Source organism: Jaculus jaculus, chromosome 9, assembly GCF_020740685.1.
Source record: "Jaculus jaculus isolate mJacJac1 chromosome 9, mJacJac1.mat.Y.cur, whole genome shotgun sequence".
NCBI classification, from domain to species: domain Eukaryota; kingdom Metazoa; phylum Chordata; class Mammalia; order Rodentia; family Dipodidae; genus Jaculus; species Jaculus jaculus.
This window is the reverse complement of record NC_059110.1, coordinates 85360652-85382851: the sequence shown is the minus strand read 5'-3', so window position 1 is coordinate 85382851 and position 22200 is coordinate 85360652. Positions and strand designations below refer to the sequence as shown.

At 39.8% G+C, this 22200-nt stretch overlaps 2 protein-coding genes across 2 annotated transcripts in view; both read right to left on the bottom strand.

The window, feature by feature from the left end:
* Positions 1 to 22200, bottom strand: part of Ssh2 (slingshot protein phosphatase 2) — a 345428-nt gene that overhangs the window by 206019 nt on the left and 117209 nt on the right. The window lies entirely within an intron of this gene.
* On the bottom strand, positions 1559 to 1828 carry LOC123463383 (TP53-regulated inhibitor of apoptosis 1-like). The gene has a single exon (XM_045158382.1). It carries the CDS (start codon positions 1826 to 1828, stop codon positions 1559 to 1561), a length of 270 nt encoding a protein of 89 aa, XP_045014317.1.

Here is a 22200-nt window from a genome sequence, read left to right as displayed (position 1 = left end):
ATAAAGCCTACTTGGTCGGGGTGAATGATCTTTCCGATACATTCTTGTATTGTTTGCCAATATTTTGTTGAGAATTTTTGCTTCTATATTCATGAGGGATATTGGTCTGTAATTTTGTGGGTTTTTTTGTTGTTGTTCTATATTTGTCTGCTTTGGGCATCAGGGTGATGCTGGTTTTGTAGAAGTTTGGTAGGATTCCTTCCTTTTCTATTTTATGGAAAAGTTTGAGAAGCAATGGTGTTAGTTCTTCCATGAAGGTCTGGTAAAATTCACCAGTGAATCCATCTGGGCCTGGAATTCTTTTAGTTGGGAGATTTTTTTTATAACTGCTTGGATCTCTATACTTGTTACAGGTTTACTTAACTGGTTAATCTCATCTTGATTTAATTTTAATATGTCATATGAATCAAGGGAATCATTTCTTTCAGATTTTTTTTCTTTCAGATTTTCAAACTTAGGGAGTATATGTTATTATAGTATGTCCCTATGATTTTTTGAATTTCTCTGTGATGCTGTCTTTTCATCTCTAATTTTATTAATGCATCTCTTCTCTCTTTCTTTTGGTCAGATTTTCTAAAGGTTTATCAATCTTGTATATCCTTTCAAAGATTTTTTTTTTTTTTTTTTCTCAACGTATGGTCTCACTCTAGTTCATGCTGACCTGGAATTCACTATATAGTCTAAGGGTGGCCTCAAACTCACAGTGATCCTCCTATCTCTGCCTCCCAACTGCTGGGATTAAAGGTGTGTGCCACTATGTCTGGCTTAAATATTTTTAAGTAAAAACTAATGTTACAATTTATTTCATTTTCATGATTACAGATATGATGTAGGGCACAGTAGACAGATAAAAGCAAGCACCTTTCCCACATCTGCATCTGACCAGAGGCAGCATTTTTCCTTTTGAATGATGTGCAGATTAGCTTGAATTGAAAACTGGTAGTAGCAGGTCTTTGTAATGAAGGTGCTTCTTTATTGGCAACCAAGCATGGTAAGTGTTAGCCATGCTGTGAACTCTGAGTTGGTCATCCAACTCAGGTTAAGGCAGGCACTGTTAAAAGCTTCCTCCCCTTCACTAACACAGGCCACCAGCAATCAACTATTACCACATAAAAATAAAACCGTGCTCCCCATTGATTGGAACCGTAGTGCCTGGGCCCCTTTTAAGAGCATTAGCTCCCTGAGAGGAAAAAGAGGTCCTAACTGACTGCTGTCATGGACAATGACCCCCGTAGAGTGTACCTAAGGTCCTTTGCAGCAAAAATCAAGATCACCTTGGCCAGTTCATCATTACTTACATACAAGGCGTGTTTAAAGCTGATTACAGACCATGTATTGCAACCATAATCCCAAGAAATTGTTCAGTTTTAGCACATTTCTGCAAGTGAGAAATCATCTCAAAACAAGAGTGACAGTTCATCATCTTTTAGAAGAAGGAAAATCCAGAAGGCAGAAACAAAAATCCCAAACTCATCAAATTCCACATCTATCTTCATAGCCTTTGTTGACAAAATCCAGACTCCTTTCTGTTCCTAACGTGAGGTATCCATCTTCAAGGTCAAGAAGAGTTTTCAGGCTTATCTTTGCCACGGCCCCTGAACTCCAGTCCTTCAATAGGAATCTCGTTCTCCTTTATTGCTTTCTGAACACACTGTTGGTAGCGCTTGAAGAGGTCGGTGCATGGGTCCCCAGAGCCGTCCCCTTTTAGGAACTTCTCGGCAAACCAGAGATTGAAACATTGGTCATACTCCCGCTTCATGTCTGTGCAAGCCTCCCCAACGCTGTTCTTGGCGAGGGCGAAGGTGGAGGCGGCGCACTCTGATGTCATCACTCTCAAGCGCGTCGCCTTAAATTTTTTAAATAATAAATTTATATGTATTTATTTGCAAGGGAAGGAGAGAGAGAATGAATATGAATGAATATGGTGTACCAGGGCTTCTTGCCACTACAAATTAACTCCAGATACATGCATCATTTTGCGTATCTGGCTTTATGTGAGTACTAGGGAATCAACTCAACCATCAGGCTTTGCAAGCAAGTGACTTTAACCACTGAGGTATCTTATCTATTCAGCCTCCTAAAATAATGTTTTAAATTGATGAGTTTCATTATGACTTTTTCATATGTATGTGTCTACTTACCACCCTTTTGTCCCCTCCTGCAGGTCCCTTCCATACCTCCTAGAAGTTTCCCCATCTGTTTTCATGTCACACATGGTCTAGTACCTTCTCTTTGGGGAAAAATTACATATTTTTAATATTTATTTTTCCCATTCAGACACATAGACTATCTTATCATTTATTGAAGTTTTTTTTTCTTTTACTCTTGTTAGATTTCAAGAGAACCGCCTCTCCCAATAAAAGTCTGGAATTTTGGAATCCCTACTTACTATTGTGGTCATTGATTAAGTTCTACTACACCAGGGATGAAAGGGGGAATGCTATCCCTCCCCATCCCACCCCCCCCAAAAGTCTCAAAACCTTTTCCCTTCCTCAATGTGATGAAGCCTCTTTCCTTTTATATCTGATGCCATTCTCTCCTGGTGCTAAAACCTTGAGCCCAAGAAACTGTCCTCTATTCTCCAACCTAAACCTGACATTAATAGTGTTGATAGATAGGACCATGGTAGCTTTTTAGAATATATATAGGTAGTCAGGCAAGGACAAATGCCCAAGGAGATGCATGTTGCCTACTATGACAGGACTAGAACTTATTTCTGATCCAGTCTCATCCAAGATGGCTGCAAACATTAACTTCAGTGACAATTTCCTGCTGCTCCTTCAAGATTTCCCAGGCTTAGGACACCTGTGGGTTGGCCCTTCCTGAGTCAGCCTCTTCAGTCCAACCACCAATTAGGTCTCTCCCTTACACACCTGAGTCTGATGATGAGGTTCGTCCTAATTGGATGTTTGATCCATATAAATCTCATAATGCATATATGTGAATCTATCTTGGCACACATGTGTAAGTCTTTTTCAGTTCCCTTTCAGCCTGGCTGGGGAGGGGAAGGATTTCTCTTTGCCTGGTGTTTTCCTGCTTTCTCTGCATATGTGCTTTGTTGTGGGTGCTTTCTTGCTTTGCTACAAGTATGATTTTTCTTTAAGCTCTGAGTGCTTTACTTACTCTCTTTCAGTCTTTGACCTGCTATGTGAAGGGGATTTTTTTTTTTTTGAGGCAAGTCCAACAGAGTGGCCTTTTTTTTTTTTTTTTTTAATATGAGCAAGCAAGAGGGGATAAGAAGTGGTGCGGGGGTGGGGGGGGGAGGAGAAGGGGAAGAAAATTGGTGCTCCAGGGCCTCCAGCCATTGCAATCAAACTTCAGACACATGTACCCCCTTGTGCGCATGCATGACCTTGCACTTGTGTCACTGTGCATCTGGCTTACGTGGGACCTGGAGGGTTGAAGATGAGTTCTTAGGCTTTGCAGGCAAGCTCCTTAACCATTAAGCCATTTTTCCAGCCCCAATTTTTATTTAATTTTTCTCAATTTTTATTAACATTTTCCATGATTATAAAAAGTATCCCATGGTAATACCCTCCTTCCCCCGCCCTACTTTCCCCTTTGAAATTCCATTCTCCATCATATTCCCTCCCCATCTCAATCAGTCTCTCTTTTATTTTGATGTCATGGTCTTTTCCTCCTCTTATGATGGTCTTGTGTAGGTAGTTTCAGGCACTACCAATTTTTTTTTAACATTGTCTAATGACACTATATCATTTCATATGATGAAATAGCAAAATGGTTCCTCTCCCCTGCTACCCTTCCCCCACTCTCTGTCATTGTCTGTTGCAGTCAACTCCTTATTGCTGGCACAAACATCTGACCAAAAGCAGCTTATGGGAGAAAAAGGGGCTTATTTCAGACTTACAAAATCCAGGGGACTACCACCAATGGTGGAAGAAGCTGGTTCCCTTTCATAGATACGAGCAGGGACTCTTCACCAAACAGCCAACACCACTAATATGAGCAAGCACACAATGGCCAGAGCTTAAATTGCTCTCCACATCCTTAGAGCTGGACTCAAGATCCAACTTCAGTTACATGGCTCATCCCCAGAAGGGCTCTGCCCACTGGAAACTGAAGTTGACAGTCTGTATCTATGGCACATACATTCGAACTACCACATTGCCTCTCCTGCATGGGAGTCCTTCTAACCTTCTGAGCATTTTCACTTGTCTCTGCCCAAAGCCCAGTTTCAAACTTCCAAAACCAAAACTTTTCAAAATGGCCTCTAGTCCATTCTTCAGATTCTACTGGTTTCTGTGTTCTCTCTCTCTCTTTTGAGTTTTTGAGGCAGGGTTTTGCTCTAGCCCAGTCTGATGTGGAACTCACTCTGGCCCAGGCGGGCCTCTAACTCATGGTGATCTTCCTATCTCAGCCTCCTGAGTGTTGTGATTAAAGGCATGAGCCATGATGCTTGGCCACTAGTTCCCTCTTAAGTGCTCCTAGAGTTCCACATTTAGGGTTTCCAACATGACTGGCTTTCCCCACAGACATCTGCCTCTCTCTTCATAAGCTAGTCTCCTTCCTCTTTTCCAAGGCTCCTTCCCTTAGGGCTAAGGGCAGGACATGACATGTACATGTACTTTCCTTCTTTGGCCACATCATGGGATAAGTTCAATTTCCCCCTCTCCCTGGGTACCAGACTGCCTCTCCCCCTCCCCCCCATAACCACCATTCCTTCAGAGTCTGAGAGACCTTGGATCATGTATGCTGTTCCTACAGCTGGATACATGATCCCAAGGCCCCCAGACAGTTGCTTTTATAATTGAGTGAAGGCAACACATCAGGCTACTAAGGCTTTAAATCAGAATTAAATTGCTTTTATCATCTGATTTTCTGAAGGGCTTGGTTCACTTCTCTACCAATAGAAAGAAGGGCATAGACACTGTTCCTGGCTAACCTCTGATGAGGCAATATAGGCCTTGAACCTGGACCTTTTCCCCCTGTCTACCAGAGCTTATGCTGGGACAAAAATGCACACACATGAGTCTGCTACATAGAACCCACATTTACCAACTATCATTGCGGTGGCCACATGGACTATCTTCATGTCAGGTGAAGTCCTCAAGCCTGCACATCACCTTTGATGGTGCACACCATCCCCTACCACACTCCAGAGTTTTTTTTGTTTTATTTTTTGTGCTTCCCATTCTCCCTGCATATCTTTTTTTTCTTTTTTTTTTAAAATTATTTATTTATTTATTTGAGAGCGACAGACACAGAGAGAAAGACAGATAGAGGGAGAGAGAGAGAATGGGTGAGCCAGGGCTTCCAGCCTCTGCAAACGAACTCCAGACGCGTGCGCCCCCTTGTGCATCTGGCTAACGTGGGACCTGGGGAACTGAGCCTTGAACCGGGGTCCTTAGGCTTCACAGGCAAGCGCTTAACTGCTAAGCCATCTCTCCAGCCCCTCTCTGCATATCTTGCAGGTATAGGTGTGGGGGCAGGCAAGTTGAAACTGGAAGGGGACGAAGGGGGACAGCATCCCAACATAAAGATAAAGAGCAAATTGTGCAGGCTACTGCACACCCATGGGAAATGATAAGGAGGCAAAAATTAGGGCCATGGCCACAGCTGTCTGTTTCCATCATAGGACACTGCTCCCAGCTGCTTCTCAGTTTCTGTCTCAGCAGGGCACACTGGACCCTCACACATTGCAACCACTCTCCTGACTTCCCATAGGCACACACACACAAAAAAATTGCTTTAAATTCAAATTGTTAATACTTGCTTAGATGCTTAGAATGCTTCGCATGAGTGAGCCAGGTGACAGACTCCTAAGCACTCTGGAAGCTAAAGTAGGGGAATCATAGTGAGTTTAAGGCCAGCCTGGGACTAGAGAGTGAGTTCCTGGTCAACCAGAGCTAGAGTGAGGCCCTGCTTCAAAAGAATAAATAAAAAGAACTATTCCAATGATTACATTAGGCTCTGTCTTAAAGATGTAAGTTTTTTTTTTTTAAAGCAGTTATACCTTTGAAAGTATAGATTTTAGGACTGGAGAGATGACTTAAAGGTTAAAATGTTTGCCTGCAAAGCCAAAGGATCCCGGTTCGATTCTCCAGGACCCACAAAGCCAGATGCACAAGAGGGCATATGCATCTGGAATTCATTTACAGTGGCTAGATGCCCTGGTGTGCCCATTCTCTCTCTCTCTCTCTCTCAAATAAATTATATATATATATATATATATATATATATATATATATATATATATATATATAAATATATAAATTATATATATGTTATATATATATATTACATATATATATAATTTTATTTTATTTTATTTTATTTATTTGACAGAGAGAGAGACTGAGAATGAGTGGGCGCACCAGCCACTGCAAACGAACTCCAGATGCATGTGCCCCCTTGTGCATCTGGCTTTGTGGGTCCTGGAGAATTGAACTGGGATCCTTTGGCTTTGCAGGCAAATGTCTTAACCTGTAAGCCATCCCTCCAGCCCTAAATACATTTTTTTTAGAAAAAGAAAGTATAAGTCAGGCGTGGTGGTGCACGCCTTTAATCCCAGCACTCAGGAGGCAGAGGTAGGGGGATCGCCGTGAGTTCGAGGCCACCCTGAAACTCCATAGTGATTTCCAGGTCAGCCTGGGCTAGAGTGAGACCCTACCTCAAAAAAACCAAAAAAAAAAAAAAAAAAAAGTATAGACTTTAAATTAAGGATTTCCTAGTGCTATGCAGGAAATAATCAGAGCAACAGTTTAACTTTAAATGGAAATTATAAATCTAACTATGTATCTCTTGGTTTTTATAGTTAAGGGAGTATACATTGTCTACATGTGCTTGTATTTGTATATTACTTACAAGATAATGCTGGCTTATAAGTGAGTGCTCATATAAATTAAAATTGTTAAATTAGCTCAATTATCTTTCAATTCATTCTATTACTTGGAGTTTATAAAAAGAATGATAACTCTTTTATTTTTAATGTTCCATGTTCTAGGCTGGCCAACTACTATTATTTTCATGTAGTCTGTTTTTATGTTTTTATGTCCAAAATCCACATAACAAAATCTATGGCTCTCAACTGTTCTGATTTTAGAATATATACACATACATGGATGTATTTTAAACTGCTAAAAAACACTTTTATGATGTATATAAGACAATACCTTATCTCTGTGCTTTTCGCTTAAAAAAATTATTCCTTTATTTGAGAGAACAAGAGAGGCAAACAGGCAGAAAGAGAAAAAGAGAGAGAGAAAGAATGAGCATGCCAGGGCCTCCAGCCACGGCAAACGAACCCCAGACACACGTGCCACCTTATGTATCTGGCTTACGTGGGTCCTGGGGAATCAAAAGAGGTCCTTTGGCTTTGCAGGCAAACAACTTAACCATTAAGCCATCCCTGCAGCCCTGCTTTTGGCTTTTAAAGAAAAATGTTTGTTCATACAGGCAGATGTTTCAAGACCGAACAAAAATGCCAAACTTTAATCTTGCCTTTTAAATTGCCTTACAGATTCAAATGAGAAGTTAATGTTTTTTAAAGATAGTTTCTAAATACTTACTATAATAAGACTTAAATCTTTAACAAATTAATAACATAAGTTTATTAGTAAAGCACAAGACTTGTATGTTTTGTCTGTTTATAATTGTTAAATATTTAAGACACAACATACATGCTTTCTGTCTTTCAAATACAGCTTCCTGGGTTTTCTTTCAGAAAGTGTTCCTGAAATTTTATATAACAACAGGAGTAATAATAATAAAGGGACCAGCAAGTAAGAAAATATTTTTGGTAAGGAAGGTTAAAGGAAAAGGAAATGCTTTTAGATGAAAATAGGATATTTTCCTAAGGTAATGGTGTTCTACATGGATATAGGTTATGAAGATGAAATAAAAGATTAAAGTATGTTGTAAAAAGGTTGTGAAAAACCAGACATAGTAGCACATGCCCTTAATCCCAGCATTCAGGAGACTGAGGTAGGAGAATCAGTTGAGTTCAAGGCTACCCTGAGATTACATAGGGTTTTCCAGGTCAACCTGGGCTAGAACAAGACCCTATCTTGAAAAAGCAAAAAATAGGTTGTAAGAATTAAACTGAAAGAAAGATGATAAAGATGATAACTGCTAAAAACACTTTTATAATGTATTTAAGACAATACCTTAGTTTTAACTTAATTATAATTAAGTTGATTGTAATTATTAAAGGCTATTAAATACCCTGAGATAAAACTAATGCCCAATTCTCTGCTTACAGCAACAAGGTTTTCTTAAATTCTTTTTCTCTCTGAGTGATGTTTACATAAAGGGCTAAAAATAAAGATCTAATGTTTTACTTTTTTACTAAATGATACTTTAAAACCTGTGATTAGATTTTATCCAGTTGTTAAGTTTGTATGTTTTCCCATTAAGTAAAGCCTTCACTTCTTGGATTAAAAAAAAGAAAAAGGAAAAACTTATTTTGAGCCAAGTGTGGTGGTGTATGTCTTTAATCCCAGCACTTGGGAAGCAGAGGTAGGAGGATCAATTTGAGTTTGGGACCAGCCTGGGACAACAGAATGAATGCCAAATCATCATAGGCTAGAGTGAGACCAAAAACATCGCTTTTTTTTTTTTTTTTTTGGTGTGTGTGTGTTTCCCCCAGGTAGGGTCTCATTCTAGCCCAGACTAACCTGAAACTCTGAAACTCACTGTAATTCCAGGCTGGCCTCAAACTCACAATGATCCTCCTACCCCTTTCTCCCAAGTGCTAGGACTAAAGGCATGTACTACCAAGCCTGGCTAAAAAAACTCTAATTTCAATGGCCAAGCAAGTTAAATCTATTTATAAAATTTGTCCTAATTTTGTTTTTTTGAGGTAGGGTCTCACTTTAGTCCAGGCTGACCTGGAATTCACTTTGTAGTCTCAGGGTGGCCTTAAACTCATAGCGATCCTCCTACCTCTGCCCCCAAGTGCTGGGATTAAAGGCGTGTGCCACTACACCCGGTATTGTCCTAAAAATTTTAATTGTGTCTATGATCTCTAATCCTCTAGACTGGTGGTTAAATAAACAATGGACACTAACAAGTTAACATTAACTAAAGGTTTCAGTTTTTTCAACCTGATACACTTTCATCACTTCTAACACTCTCCATTTTAAGGTAAGTATTAAGTAAACTATAAGAAAATTAATTTAAAACTATGAATCATTTTATAAGGGCCTTTTAATATTTTATTTTCATTTATTTGAGAGAAAGAGGCAGAGGGACAAAGACAGACAGAGAGAGAGAGAGAGAGAGAGAGAGAGAGAGAGAGAGAGAATGGGCATGCTAGGGCCTCCAGCCACTGCAAATGAACTCCAGATGCATGTGCCACCTTGTATATTTGGCTTATGTGTGTCCTGGGGAATTAAACTGATGTCTGGCTTTGCAGGCAAGCGCCTTAAGTGCTAAACTATCTCTCCAGAACCTATAAGGGACTTTTGAATCTGTTAACTAAACCATTCAGAATTAGTTAATTTCTTAAATTATTTTATGTTTAAACAATTTTAAACTACCCAAGTTATTTCAAATGTCACCTGATGTAAAATTGGGACTGACTATAGTTTTAATTAAGCTACCAATGAAAATGATATTATGTTTTTATTATATATTATATATTTTTATTGCATTATGTATAACATATATTTTATTATATATTATTATAATATTATATATTATAAAATATTTTTTATTTATTTGTAAGCAGAAAGAGCTAGAGAGAAGATAGAGAATAGGTGTGCCAGGGCCTCCAGCCACTGCAAATGAACTCTATACCCAAGTGCCTCTTTGTGCATCTGGCTGTACTTGGGTACTGGGGAATCAAACCTGGGTCACTAGGCTTTATAGACAAGCACTGTAACTGCTGAGCCATCTTTCTAGCCCGATATTATGTTCTTATGCAACTGCTTGCTGACCCAGACTTCCTATCTTACATAAACCAGGCCTTCATATTTACAAAAAGTTTAATAAACTCTTCTATGTTTTTTTTTTTTTTTTTTTTTTTTTTGGAGGTGGGAGTCTCTCCCTCTAGCCCAGGCTGATCTGGAATTCACTATGTAGTCTCAGGCTGACCTCGAACTCACAGCAATCCTCCTACCTTGGCCTTCTGAGTGGTGGGACAAAAGGCGTGTACCAACACACTTAACTTTCAATACACTCTTCTTGGAGCTGGAGAGATGGCTTAGTGTTTAAGGTGCTTGCCTGCAAAGCCAAAGGACCTCAGTTCAATTCCCCAAGACCCATGTAAGCCAGGTGATGTGCAAGGGGGTGCATGCATCTGGAGTTCGTTTGTAGTAGATGGAGGCCCTGGTGTATCCATTCTCTCTCTCTTTCTCTCATTCTGCCTCTTTCCCTCTCTCAAATAAATAAATTAACTAAATTAAATGAACTCTTCTTAATGCCAGCTTTCCTTTATCTATTGCCTTCATTTTTTAAATAAAAATAATTTTTTTTTTGTTTTTTTGAGGTAGGGTTTCACTTTAGCCTAGGCTGACCTGGAATTTACTATGTAATCTCAGGGTGGCCTTGAACTCATGGCGATCCTCCTACCTCTGCCTACCAAGTGCTGGGATTAAAGATGTGTGTCACCATGCCTGACTTAAATAAAATTTTCAAAGTATTTGATTTGAGATTCAGAGGGAGAAGGAGAAATAATGGGTGTCCCAGGGTTTTCTGCCACTACAAATGAACTCCAGATTAATGTGCTACTTTGTGCCTTCAGATTTACATTAGTACTGGGGAATCAAACCTGGTTCGTTAGGCTTTGAAATTAAGTGCCTTTAACTGCTGAGTCATCTCTCCAGCCCTGCCTTCACTTTTCATGGCCATGCTATGTTGTTTACTACTTTCAACCTTAGAAATAATACTTCTATTATATGTCACATGTAAATAGTACACCAGATACGGAAAACAGAGAAAACTAAGACCTGGATCATAATGGCTCATAGATTAATGTGATCCAGGAGTTTCTTTCCTAACAGCTCTGTTTATTATCTGATTTCACTCTCCTGAAGAGCTGTCTTCCTGCCTATTCAACCTCATTTATAGCAGATCCTAGGAGTAAGCTCCTTAGCAATATGGGGTCTGACAATAGTTGCCAAATGCACAAAAATGTGATGCTTGCCAAAACAGTGCCATAAGCTGAGGCTCCAAAAGAAGCCACACCTTAGAGAATGGAGTTTCAAAGGGGAAAGTCGGGGGAGGTAGGGTATTACCATGGGATATTTTTTATAATCATGGAAGTTGTTAATAAAAATTTGATAAAAAAAAAAAGGAAGCCACACCTGTATTACTGACACTTCAATGACTAACTCTAACAACTGTGACAATTAAAATGCTACAGGTCGAGGGCCAAAATTATCCTGGCCTATCTTAGTTTTTTAACAGCCATGTATTATCTCTCTGTGTGTACCATGTTATATCTCTGTGACAATCTAAGATTCCTATTCTGGGTTATAGTTTTTTTTTAGGCATATTCCTTTTATGCAGACCTATGCATAAGACTTTGTATGCTAGGGCTTCATTGGGCTTTTCTACTTTCCAAGATCATGAGTATGGGCATTTCTTTGGTGATGTCAGTTCTGTCTTTAGCTTGCCCATTTAACTTATACAATTCATCTCAGTAGATCCAATTTCAAAATGGCTTCAAAATTCCTTCTGTGTTTCCTGGCTCATACATATTTTTACCCCTCTAATCAACCCTTTCTTATATCCATAGGCCCCTCTCTAATCCATCTGTTAGCCCAATTGTACGGGTCTGATTCAGGTGCCCCCCATAAACTTAGGTATTCTGAATGCTAGGTTCCCAGCTGGTGGAAATTTGGGAATAACACCTCCTGAAGGCAGTGTATTGTTGGGGGCGAGCTTATGGGTGTTATAGCCAGTTTCCTCATGTCAGTGTTTCACACACTCGCCTGTTGCTATTGTCCACCTTATGTTGGCCAGGGAGTGATGTCCACCCTCTGCTCATGCCATCATTTCCCCTGCCATCATGGAGCTTCCCCCTTGAGCCTGTAAGCCAAAATAAACCTCTTTTTTTCCTACAAGCTGCTCTTGGTTGGGTGATTTTTTTACCAGCAACATGAACCTGACTGCAACACTGATTCATCCAGACAACCATATAGCAATGCCACATGAACATTCTTATCCTCCTGATTCAGTAGTATAGATACTGGCTTCTGAGTCAGACACCTAAAGATAGGGAGGACTGACCCCCATGGCACTTTGGCCCAGCAGAAAGCAGTAGAAACAGAGCATGTTACTCCATCACCCCCAGCCTATCTCCTTTCTACAAAGGTACTCCCTTGGCTTGGGGTCACTGAGAAATCAAGCTGGAGCTGAGCTGAATACCTCTTCCCTGTGGACCAGCTGACAGAAAGCTACAAAAAGTTACACTGCATGCAGCCCTATGGAAGATAGAAGTCATCAATGGTGGCAAACAGCAGTGCACCTTGCAAGCCTTAAGATTGGCAAACCAGGCCAAATGTGCCAACTGGTACAATAGTAGCATGTCTGTTATGGGGAAAATCAACTGCTCTCTAATTGGAAGGAATACATGCCTGGTACTGAAAACCTAGTCAAAAGCCTATGGCTGGGGAGGTCATGAACCCTAGAGGAGTAATGCCTGATGTTGTCTGGCTAAATACATATATTATGTCCACTAAACTGCCCTGTGAGCACTTTTCTTAATGTTTATGCCTATATATTAATGCTACACTCACTTTTGGTTAGAGAAACTTCTTTTCAGATAGCAGTGACCACTGGGATGACTCAAAAGTCACCATAGTGCTGAGAAGAAGTAAAAGTGGAGTATTCAGCACCAAGATATCTCTATCACACCTCCCAAGGCTCAGGGTCTGTTGTGGGAGAGGTGGCAGAAAGAATGTAAGAGCCAAAGAAAGAGTAAGATTGCTTACCATGTAATCTTGAAACAAAATGGCCAGGATATCCAAGACCTCACAGTGCCTGGCACTACCTACACAAACTCTTCATAATAAGAGGAAAAGATGATGGCATCAAAATAAAAGAGAGATTGAAGGGGGAGGAGATATGATAGAGGATAGATTTGAGATTTGAGAAGGTTAAAAATGGGGATGAGGGAGGAAAGTATCATGGTTTATTGTCTATAATTATGGAAGCTGTCAATAAAATACTTTTATTTTTTAAAAATATTTATTTGACAGAAAAAGAGGGAGAGAGAGAGAGAGAGAGAGAAAGAGAGAGAGAAAATGGGCACGCCCAGGCCACTAGCCACTGCGAACGAACCCCAGATGTGTGTGCCCTTGTGCATCTGGCTAACATGGGTCCTGGAGAATCAAACCTGAGTCCTTTGGCTTTGCAGGCAAATGCCTTAAGTGCTAAGCCATTCCTGCAGCCCTTTATGTTATTTTATTTTAGTTTAATTTAGTTTAGTTTTTGGTTTTTCAAGGTAGGATATTGCTTTAGCCAAGGCTGGCCTGGAATTCACTATGTAGTCTCAGGGTGGCTTTGAACTCAAGGTGATCCTCCTACCTCTGCCTCCTGAGTGCTGGGATTAAAGATGTGCACCACCACACCCAGCTTAATAAAGCATTAAAAAGAAAAAAGGACAGGAGGAAAATAAAAGAAAATACAAGAGAACAAAAAGGTACTACTCTGTCTTCTTAAAAGTATGTGTGTATATATGTATGTATGTACACACACACACACACACACACACACACACACACACACACACACAGCTGGAGTATTAGGGGTCAAGAGTGCTGCCTCTTCCCTGCTCCTCCTGCTCCCAAAACCTCTGCTAAGACCAGGTTTGTGGCTCTGGAATCTACCGGTACAGTAATTGGCTAAGCCCTTCTGCCCCAGGATTGAGAGAAGGAATGCTACCTCCCCTCTTTGAAAACCCTTAAAGCCTCCTCTCTCCTCTTACTCAGCATAATGAAGCCTCTTTCCTTTTGCTTAGGATCCTCTTATTCTCTCCTCATGTTAAAATCCTGGGCCAAAAAAACTATCTCTGGTATCTATTCTCAAACCTGAACCTGACAGCCTCAATAGAATATTACAGTTAAAAAACTATAGTTCTGAATATGTTACACATATAACTAAAATTATTATTATTGTACATGTTTCATTTTATACTGTATTTTAAATTTATTTTATTTTATTTCTTGAGAGAGAGAGAAGGGCAGAGATGGGGGAGGGGCAGAGAGGGAAGGGGCATGCCAGGGCATCCAGCCACTGTAAATAAATTCCAGACACATGCACCACTTTGTGTATCTGGCTTATATGGGTTATGGGAAATCAAACCTGGTTTTTTTTTTTTTTTTTTTGCAGGCAAGTGCCTTAACTGCTAAACCATCTCTCCAGCCCCTACACTGTAATTTAAACTAGCAATTACTAGCAAAATGGAAAAGCTGCTCACTTCTGTACAATAACTATGGACATTAACTACTTTATTAAAGTTTAAAAGAGTAAATCTATTTTTACTTGATAAGAATCATTTTCTTGGGCTGGAGAGATTGCTCAGTGGTTAAGACATTTGCTTGCAAAGCCAGAGGATCCCGGTTCGACTCTCCAGGACACAAGTAAGCCAGATGCACAAGGTGTCACATACATCTGGAGTCCATTTACAGTGGCTGGAGGACCAGTCATGCCTATTCTCTCTCTCTCTCTCTCTCTCTCTGCTTCTGTCTCCCTCTCAAATAATAAATAAACAAAAATTTTTAAAAAAATCACTTTCTTAGCTGGGCTTGGTGGCACATGCCTTTAACCCTGCGTAAGCCAGATGCAAAGGTGACACGTGCTCAAGGTCTCACACACACACACACATGTAGCTTTATTGCAGTGGCTGGAGGCCCTGGTACACCAATTCTTTCTGTCTCATAAAATGGAAGTAGTAAAATCTATCTCTAAACCTCATAAAATGAAAGATGGGCTGGTCATTGTGGTGCAAGCCTTTAATCCCAGCATTCATGAGGCAGAGTTAGGAGAATTGCTGTGAGTTTGATACCACCCTGAGACTACATAGTGAATTCTAGGTCAGCCTGAGATAGAGGGAGACCCTACCTCAAAAAACTAAAACTAAAACTAATAATAATAATAATAATAAAAATAACTAAAAAAAAAATAAAAATTTTAAAAAATGTAAGTAGAGCTATCTTGTTTTATATTCCTATAACTACCATATAGTGTGTGTTCTTTATTTTAGTTTTCTAAAACATCTTTATAATATAATTCACATATAATTCACTTCTTAAAAGAGTATATAACTCAAGATTATAGTATCTTTACATAATTTTCTATGTTTCTTCAATATATATTTGTAAATTTAAATTACTTTTATTTTTTATTTTAGAGACAGCAAGAGAAAGAGAGAGAGAGAGAGAGAGAGAGAGAGAGAGAGATTTGAGAACTGGCACACCAGAGCCTCAGCCACTGCAATTGAACTCCAGATACTTATACCACCCAGTGGACATGTGTGACCTTGTGCTTGTCTCACCTTTGTGCATCAGGCTAACATGAGATCTTGAGAGTAGAACATGGGTCCTTAGACTTCACAGGCAAGTGCCTTAACTGCTAAGTCATCTCTCTAGCCCTGTATTTGTAAATTTAAAACCAAAGTATATATATAAAGAATATAGAGATGGGGAGGTAATATGATGGAGAATGGAATTTCAAAGGGGAAAGTGGGGGGGAGGGAGGGAGGGAATTACCATGGAATATTTTTTTTATAATCATGGAAAATGTTAATAAAAATTTTAAAAAAGAATATAGGTAATAATATATACTCCATAACTATAATCTATAATTATGTACAATTACTATGTATTGATTCAAAATAGAAGCATTTTAAAGTATATTCATAGAGAGGGAGGGAAAAAATTAAAAAAGAAATTTAATGTCTAATGACAAACTAAGAAAAAGTGTTTCACCATATATAAAACAATGGCTTAATAGTCTTTTTTCATACTCTTTAAAAATATTTTATTTGGGCTGGAGAGATGGCTTAGCACTTAAGCACTTGACTGTGAAGCCTAAGGACCCCGGTTTGAGGCTCGATACCCCAGGACCCACGTTAGCCAGATGCACAAGGGGGTGCATGTGTCTGGAGTTCATTAGCAGTGGCTGGAAGCCCTGGCACGCCCAACCCCCCCCCGTCACACTCAAATAAATAAATAAAAATGAACAAAAAAATTTTTTAAATATTTTATTTATTTATTTGAGAGTGTGAGAGAGAGACAGATAGAGAAAATGGACCTACTAGGACCTCTAGGCACTGCAAATGAATTTCAGATGCAAGCACCACCTTGTACATCTGACTTATGTGGATACTAGGGAATTGAACTTGGGTCCTTAAGCTTTTCAGGCAAATGCCTTCATCACTGAGTCATCTCTCCAGCCCCAATACTCTTAAAAAAAAAAAAAATGTCCTATGTAGCCCAGATTAGCCTCAAACTAGCTATGTAGTTGAGGATGACCTTGAACTTCTGATCCTTCTGCCTCTACCTCCCCCAAATGCTGGGGTTATAGTTGAGCACCATGGCTTAGTTTATGTGATGCTAGGGATCAAACTTGGGCAATGTGAATGCTAGATGAGCACTCTACCAGCTGAGCTATAGCAGCCCCTGGATTTTATAAAGAAAGAATTCCAGTGAATTAATAAGAAAAATGCAAACATGCCAACAGAAAAAAAAAATTAAGACTATAAGTACATAGCTAAAAACAAATGAAAATATGCTTAAATTTTAAAAATCCAGAGAAAGATGCTGTAACACGTTTTCTTGTAAATTATTCAAGATAAAACAAGAAGCCTCCTCCCTTGTACACAATTTCTTATGTAGAAGAAAATAACTTTAAAAACATCTATTCTCATTGCTGTTAAATATTTCTTCTTAAGAAATAAAAAGCAAGCCGGGAGTGGTGGTGCACGCCTTTAATCCCAGCACTCAGGAGGCAGAGGTAGGAGGATCACCATGAGTTCGAGGCCACCCTGAGACTACATGGTGAATTCCAGGTCAGGGCTGGAGAGATGGCTTAGCGGTTATGTGCTTGCCAGTGAAGCCTAAGGACCCCGGTTCGAGGCTCAGTTCCCCAGGTCCCACGTTAGCCAGATGCACAAGGGGGCGCACGCATCTGGAGTTCGTTTGCAGTGGCTGGAAGCCCTGGCGTGCCCATTCTCTCTCTCTCCCTCTATCGGTCTTTCTCTCTGTCTGTCACTCTCAAAGAAATAAATAAAAAATGAACAAAATATTTTAAAATTGAAAGTGAATTCCAGGTCAGCCTGGGCTAGAGTGAAACCCTACCTCAAAAAAACAACAACAACAAATAAAAATAAAAAGAAATAAAAAGCACTTGGCAACTCCATAAAAATGTGTTTCCTAGAAACAGGAAAATATTAACCAAACCAAACCAATCAATCAACAAACAAAAAACCCTCTCAAACCATTAACTTAAGTGGCACATGAAATGATTTCATTTTATATTTCCTGTCTTTGAGTATAAATCACTTTTTGGAAATCTTTGTCAGGCATTTCATCTAAAACAGTCTCATTGGGGTCATTACTGATGGATTTATATTTAAAAAAAAATAGCTATAAGTTCTAGACCATTTTTTAAAATTATTTATTTATTTGACAGAGAAAAGGAAAGAAAGAGAGAATGGGTGCACCAGGGCCTCCAGCCCCTGCAAATGAACTCCAGACACATGTGCCCCCTTGTGCATCTGGCTAATGTGGGTCCTGGGGAATCAAACTAGGGCCCTTTGGCTTTGCAGGCAAATGCCTTAACCGCTAAGCCATCCCTCCAGCCCTGGATTTATAATTTTTGGTGGGATTATACTGTCTTGATTTTTTGTGTTTCTTATATCTTGAGTTAATTCAATGCTTGGGTTTTCTATCTGCAGTGTTCTTAGCCATGTAAATCTGACTTTATATAACTTCAGGGTAAGAGTTTAGGTGCCAGGTGCAGTCCTCATATTCCAAAAGAAACAGCAGAAGTGACCCTAGGTGTTGAGTTTGCCTGCTATTCAAGTATTCTAGTAGAGCAATTTACTGGCAAATTTTAAAATTCAACTGAGCAATATACACATTAAATCCAAACCAGTACAGAGTATTTACACAGTAGTAGAGATCAAAACAAACAGATAATCTAATAAAGGCAAAGTCCCCAAGGGTGTGTGTTGCCCCACACCCTTAATCCTATCATTTGGGAGGTTGAGATTTCTGGTCTGAAATAGGTTCCAAGTCAGCCTGGGGCTGACTCAGACTCTGTTCCCAATAAAGAAGAAAAAGACAAAGGAAGTGGCAAAGGCAACAATTGTCAACACCAAAATACAGCTTATTTGAGAAGGGTAAAGCCTACCAAGAATATGTAACACATAACCTGCCCTGACATAGAAAGAGAGATTAGCGCTTCCAGTGCAGGCCTGCGTACCTGCCTTTGTGTAAGAAGGGCCCTCTTAACTTTTGAGATGGCCAGGTGTGAATGAGTTCTCCAGAGGTTCATGGCACTGATGGTTGGGGGTGGGAAGCTGTGCAAGATGCCTGGAGTTGTATGGAAACTGCTCAGCTGGTCTCTGCTGTCTTTTCCTTCCAGTTTCTTGACTTTGCCAAGAACACAATTTTCTTATCCTTTATTATCATCATAACTGGGTCAGCATTGACCTCAGGCTAATATGGTCCTAAGATGACTGCCACAGTCAATGCTAATTACATATATAGACAACAGTCATCTGAGGAAAACTGCTATTTCCCTGTATGTCCTTTAAAGTACAAGAAAACTGTCCCCAAAGTTGCCCAGCTCCCCAAGTTTACTTTTCATGTCACTGTCCTGAACTGGTTTAAGTCTAAGGCCACCTGTGACAATGGGATGGGTCTAATAAGATCATGGGCTGGGAATGGGTCAGTATTCCTGGCTACAGGTACAAGAACAAAACAGAGCTACCTTTTAGGAATGGTAGGAGAATTGAACATAGTGTATTCAACAAACCGTGTCTCTAATATAGTTAGTCATATAGTCTACAACTTTGAATTTATGTGTAATAAAGATTTATTGTTTTTGCTTGCTCCACTAATGTCTTTTGCTCAATAATAATACCCTAATTTTTCTGAAGGGAACCATCCTTTCTTATTCTCCTGTCAGAATTAGTGAAAAAGGTATTTTTCCACTAGGGTGGCTAAACTGATTTTTGGGTTGTTTCTTTTTTTTAAATATTTTTTGTTCATTTTTTATTTATTTATTTGAGAGTGACAGACACAGAGAGAAAGACAGATACAGAGAAAGACAGATACAGAGAGAGAGAGAGAGAGAGGGAGAGAGAGAATGGGCGCGCAGGGCTTCCAGCCACTGCAAACAAATTCCAGACATGTACTCCCTCTTGTGCATCTGGCTAACATGGGTCCTGGGGAACTAAGCTTCGAACCGGGGTACTTAGGCATCACAGGCAAGCGCTTAACCGCTAAGCCATCTCTCCAGCCCCTGGGTTGTTTCTTAAACTGATTTTGGGGTTGTTTCTTTTTTTCTTCAAGACAATGTCTTATGTAGCCTACAATGTCCTGGAACTCTATGTATGTATGTTTAAGGATGACCTTGAATGCCTGCTGATCCTCCCCAGTTCTGGGCTTACAAATTTATATGGTGCTGGTGATCAAACCTGGGGCCTTGGCATGCTAGTGCCATTGTCGCTGCTTCATATGGAAGGCAACAAAGAAATAAAAAGAAGATGAAGACAGATTATCCTGGGCTGGGGAGAGGACTGAGTTGATAAAGCGCTTGCTGCATAAGAGTGTCTCCTGAGTTTGGATCCTCAGATCCCACAAAAAGCTGGACACTGTAGCACTAGTGTCTGCAATGCCAGTGCTCTAGTGAAAAGAAAAGCAAAGGCAGGAGAATCCTGGAAGCTTGCAGGCCAGCTAGCCTGGCAAATGCAGCAGTGAACAACATTTAATGACATATCCTGCTTTAAAACAAGGTGGGAAGGTGAGGACTGACACTCTAAGCTGCCTTCTGGCCCCAATATGTACACCACAGGACCCATGCAACCACACTCACACATGAACATGCATGCGAGCACGCGCGCGCGCGCGCACACACACACACACACACACACACACACACACCAGTTATTCTGATGAAATAACTTGGGGCTCTAAATACAATTATACCTTAAATTCTTTCCTTATACTTACAAAATAACCTTTTTGCTTTCCTATTTGGCAAGTTTCTATTGCTATCAACCCAGAGTCCTAACAAATACATTATATAATACTTTCCCACATGTACGATCTAGGAGAGGTAAAAGATAAAAAAAATTCATTTCTGTTTTACAGGTATAGCAATGAAAGTACTCAAAGGTTAAATCACAGATCCCTAGTGTACTCCCCATAAGAATGTTACCCCATATAAATAAATATATATACATATATGCATATATATATACATATGAACACATATAATACGTAAAATATATACATACATCTATACACACATATATAATTTTCCTTAAAATTCCACTGAAAATTTTTTATGCATTGTTTCTGAAGTCTAAGATTGAACAGAGGTAGGGGGAAGAGAGTTTGTTGGGTGTGGTGGGGAGCAGTGCTGAGAACTAAACCTAGGGCCTTCTGCATGCTAGGCAAGCACTCTACCACTGAGCTATATCCCTAGCTTGAAATTATACATTTTGTGTAACGTTAATGAATAGCATTGTCTCTAATACTCTGATATGGCTTAAAGAGGATGTTTGTGCCCACTAAGCCTAAAGCCTGTAGGCTCCAAGCATATTCTCTGATGGTAATCTGCCAAAGGCTCTGTTAATTTCAAGGATTCTATACTGATACCATATGGCTGAAAATCAGGCTTTTTTTTCAACCAGTCTTTGAACTGCTTCCTCTTACTTGTCTAGCTTCTCTATTTGCAGATAATAACACTTGCTTAAAACCACACCCTCACTGTCCTGCCCACATAAGAGGAATTGTCATAGTCAAGGTTAGAGTTCTGACATACTGACTATGTTTTAAGCACCTATCATTATAGACTTTGCCCTGCCACATGAAATGAAACAAGGAAACTATAATTTGATCAGAGGTCATAGTCATAAAGGCAAGTTTAGCTCCTGGATGGCAAACCAAGAAATACTGCTGTTTACCTCTAGCCTACAGTTTATGAATAACTACATAATTAAATATTTTATAATTTTTATTTTATTTTATTTTTTTTATTTATTTGAGAGTGACAGAGAGAGAGAAAAGAGGCAGAGAGACAGAGACAGAATGGGTGTGTCAGGGCTTCCAGCCACTGCAAACGAACTCCAGACACATGGGCCCCCTTGTGCATCTGGCTAATGTGGGTCCTGGGGAATCAAGCCTCGGCCTGGGGTCCTTAGGCTTCACAGGCAAGCGCTTAACCACTAAGCCATCTCTCCAGCCCATAAATTGAATATTTTAATAATCTCATCCTGAAGGCATTAGTTTCTCGTTTATGTTACATGCTGTTATTAGCTATTGTTCTCAATACTGTGATAAAATACCTGACAGAAGCTACTTAAGAGAGTTAAAATTTATTTTGATTCACATTTTCACAAAGATTTCAGTTCACCATGGAGGGGAGGCAGAGAGAATAGCTCTGGCCATAGTGGCTTGTTCATACTGTGGAAGACAAAGTAAAGGACTGGAACCAGAGGTAGGTAAACTGTCAAAGGCCTGCCCTTAGTGATCTTCCATCAACCAAGTCCTACCTACTAAAGATTCCTCCTAAAGCCTTCAAAACAAATTGTAGGGACATTTCAGATTCAAACTATACTACATGTCCATCCTAGGTTGGTGGCAATTCAGCTCCATTTTGTCCTCTCTCTCTCTTTTTTAAAAAAAAATATTTTTATTAATTTTTTATTTTATTTATTTATCCATTTGCAAGCAGAGACAGATAGACAGACAGACAGACAGAGAATGGGTGCACTAGGGCCTCTAGCCACTGCAAATGAACTCCAGATGCACGTGCCCCTTTGTGCATCTGGCTTATATGGGTGCTGAGGAACTGAACCTGGGTCCTATGGCTTTGCAGGCAAGTGCTTTAACCACTAAGCCATCTCTCCAGCACCCATTGATTGTTCACTATGGCAAGGGGAATAGAATCTAATGAATCTTGAACCAGCACTTGGGGCTTAAAGGCCCCTAGAACTGATATAAATCAGTCAGGCCTGGTGGTCCAGATTTGTAATCCCAGCTACTTCGCAGGCTA

Excerpts from the sequence above, each read along its gene's own strand:
- LOC123463383 (XM_045158382.1), bottom strand. The coding sequence starts at position 1,828 with ATGACATCAGAGTGCGCCGCCTCCACCTTCGCCCTCGCCAAGAACAGC.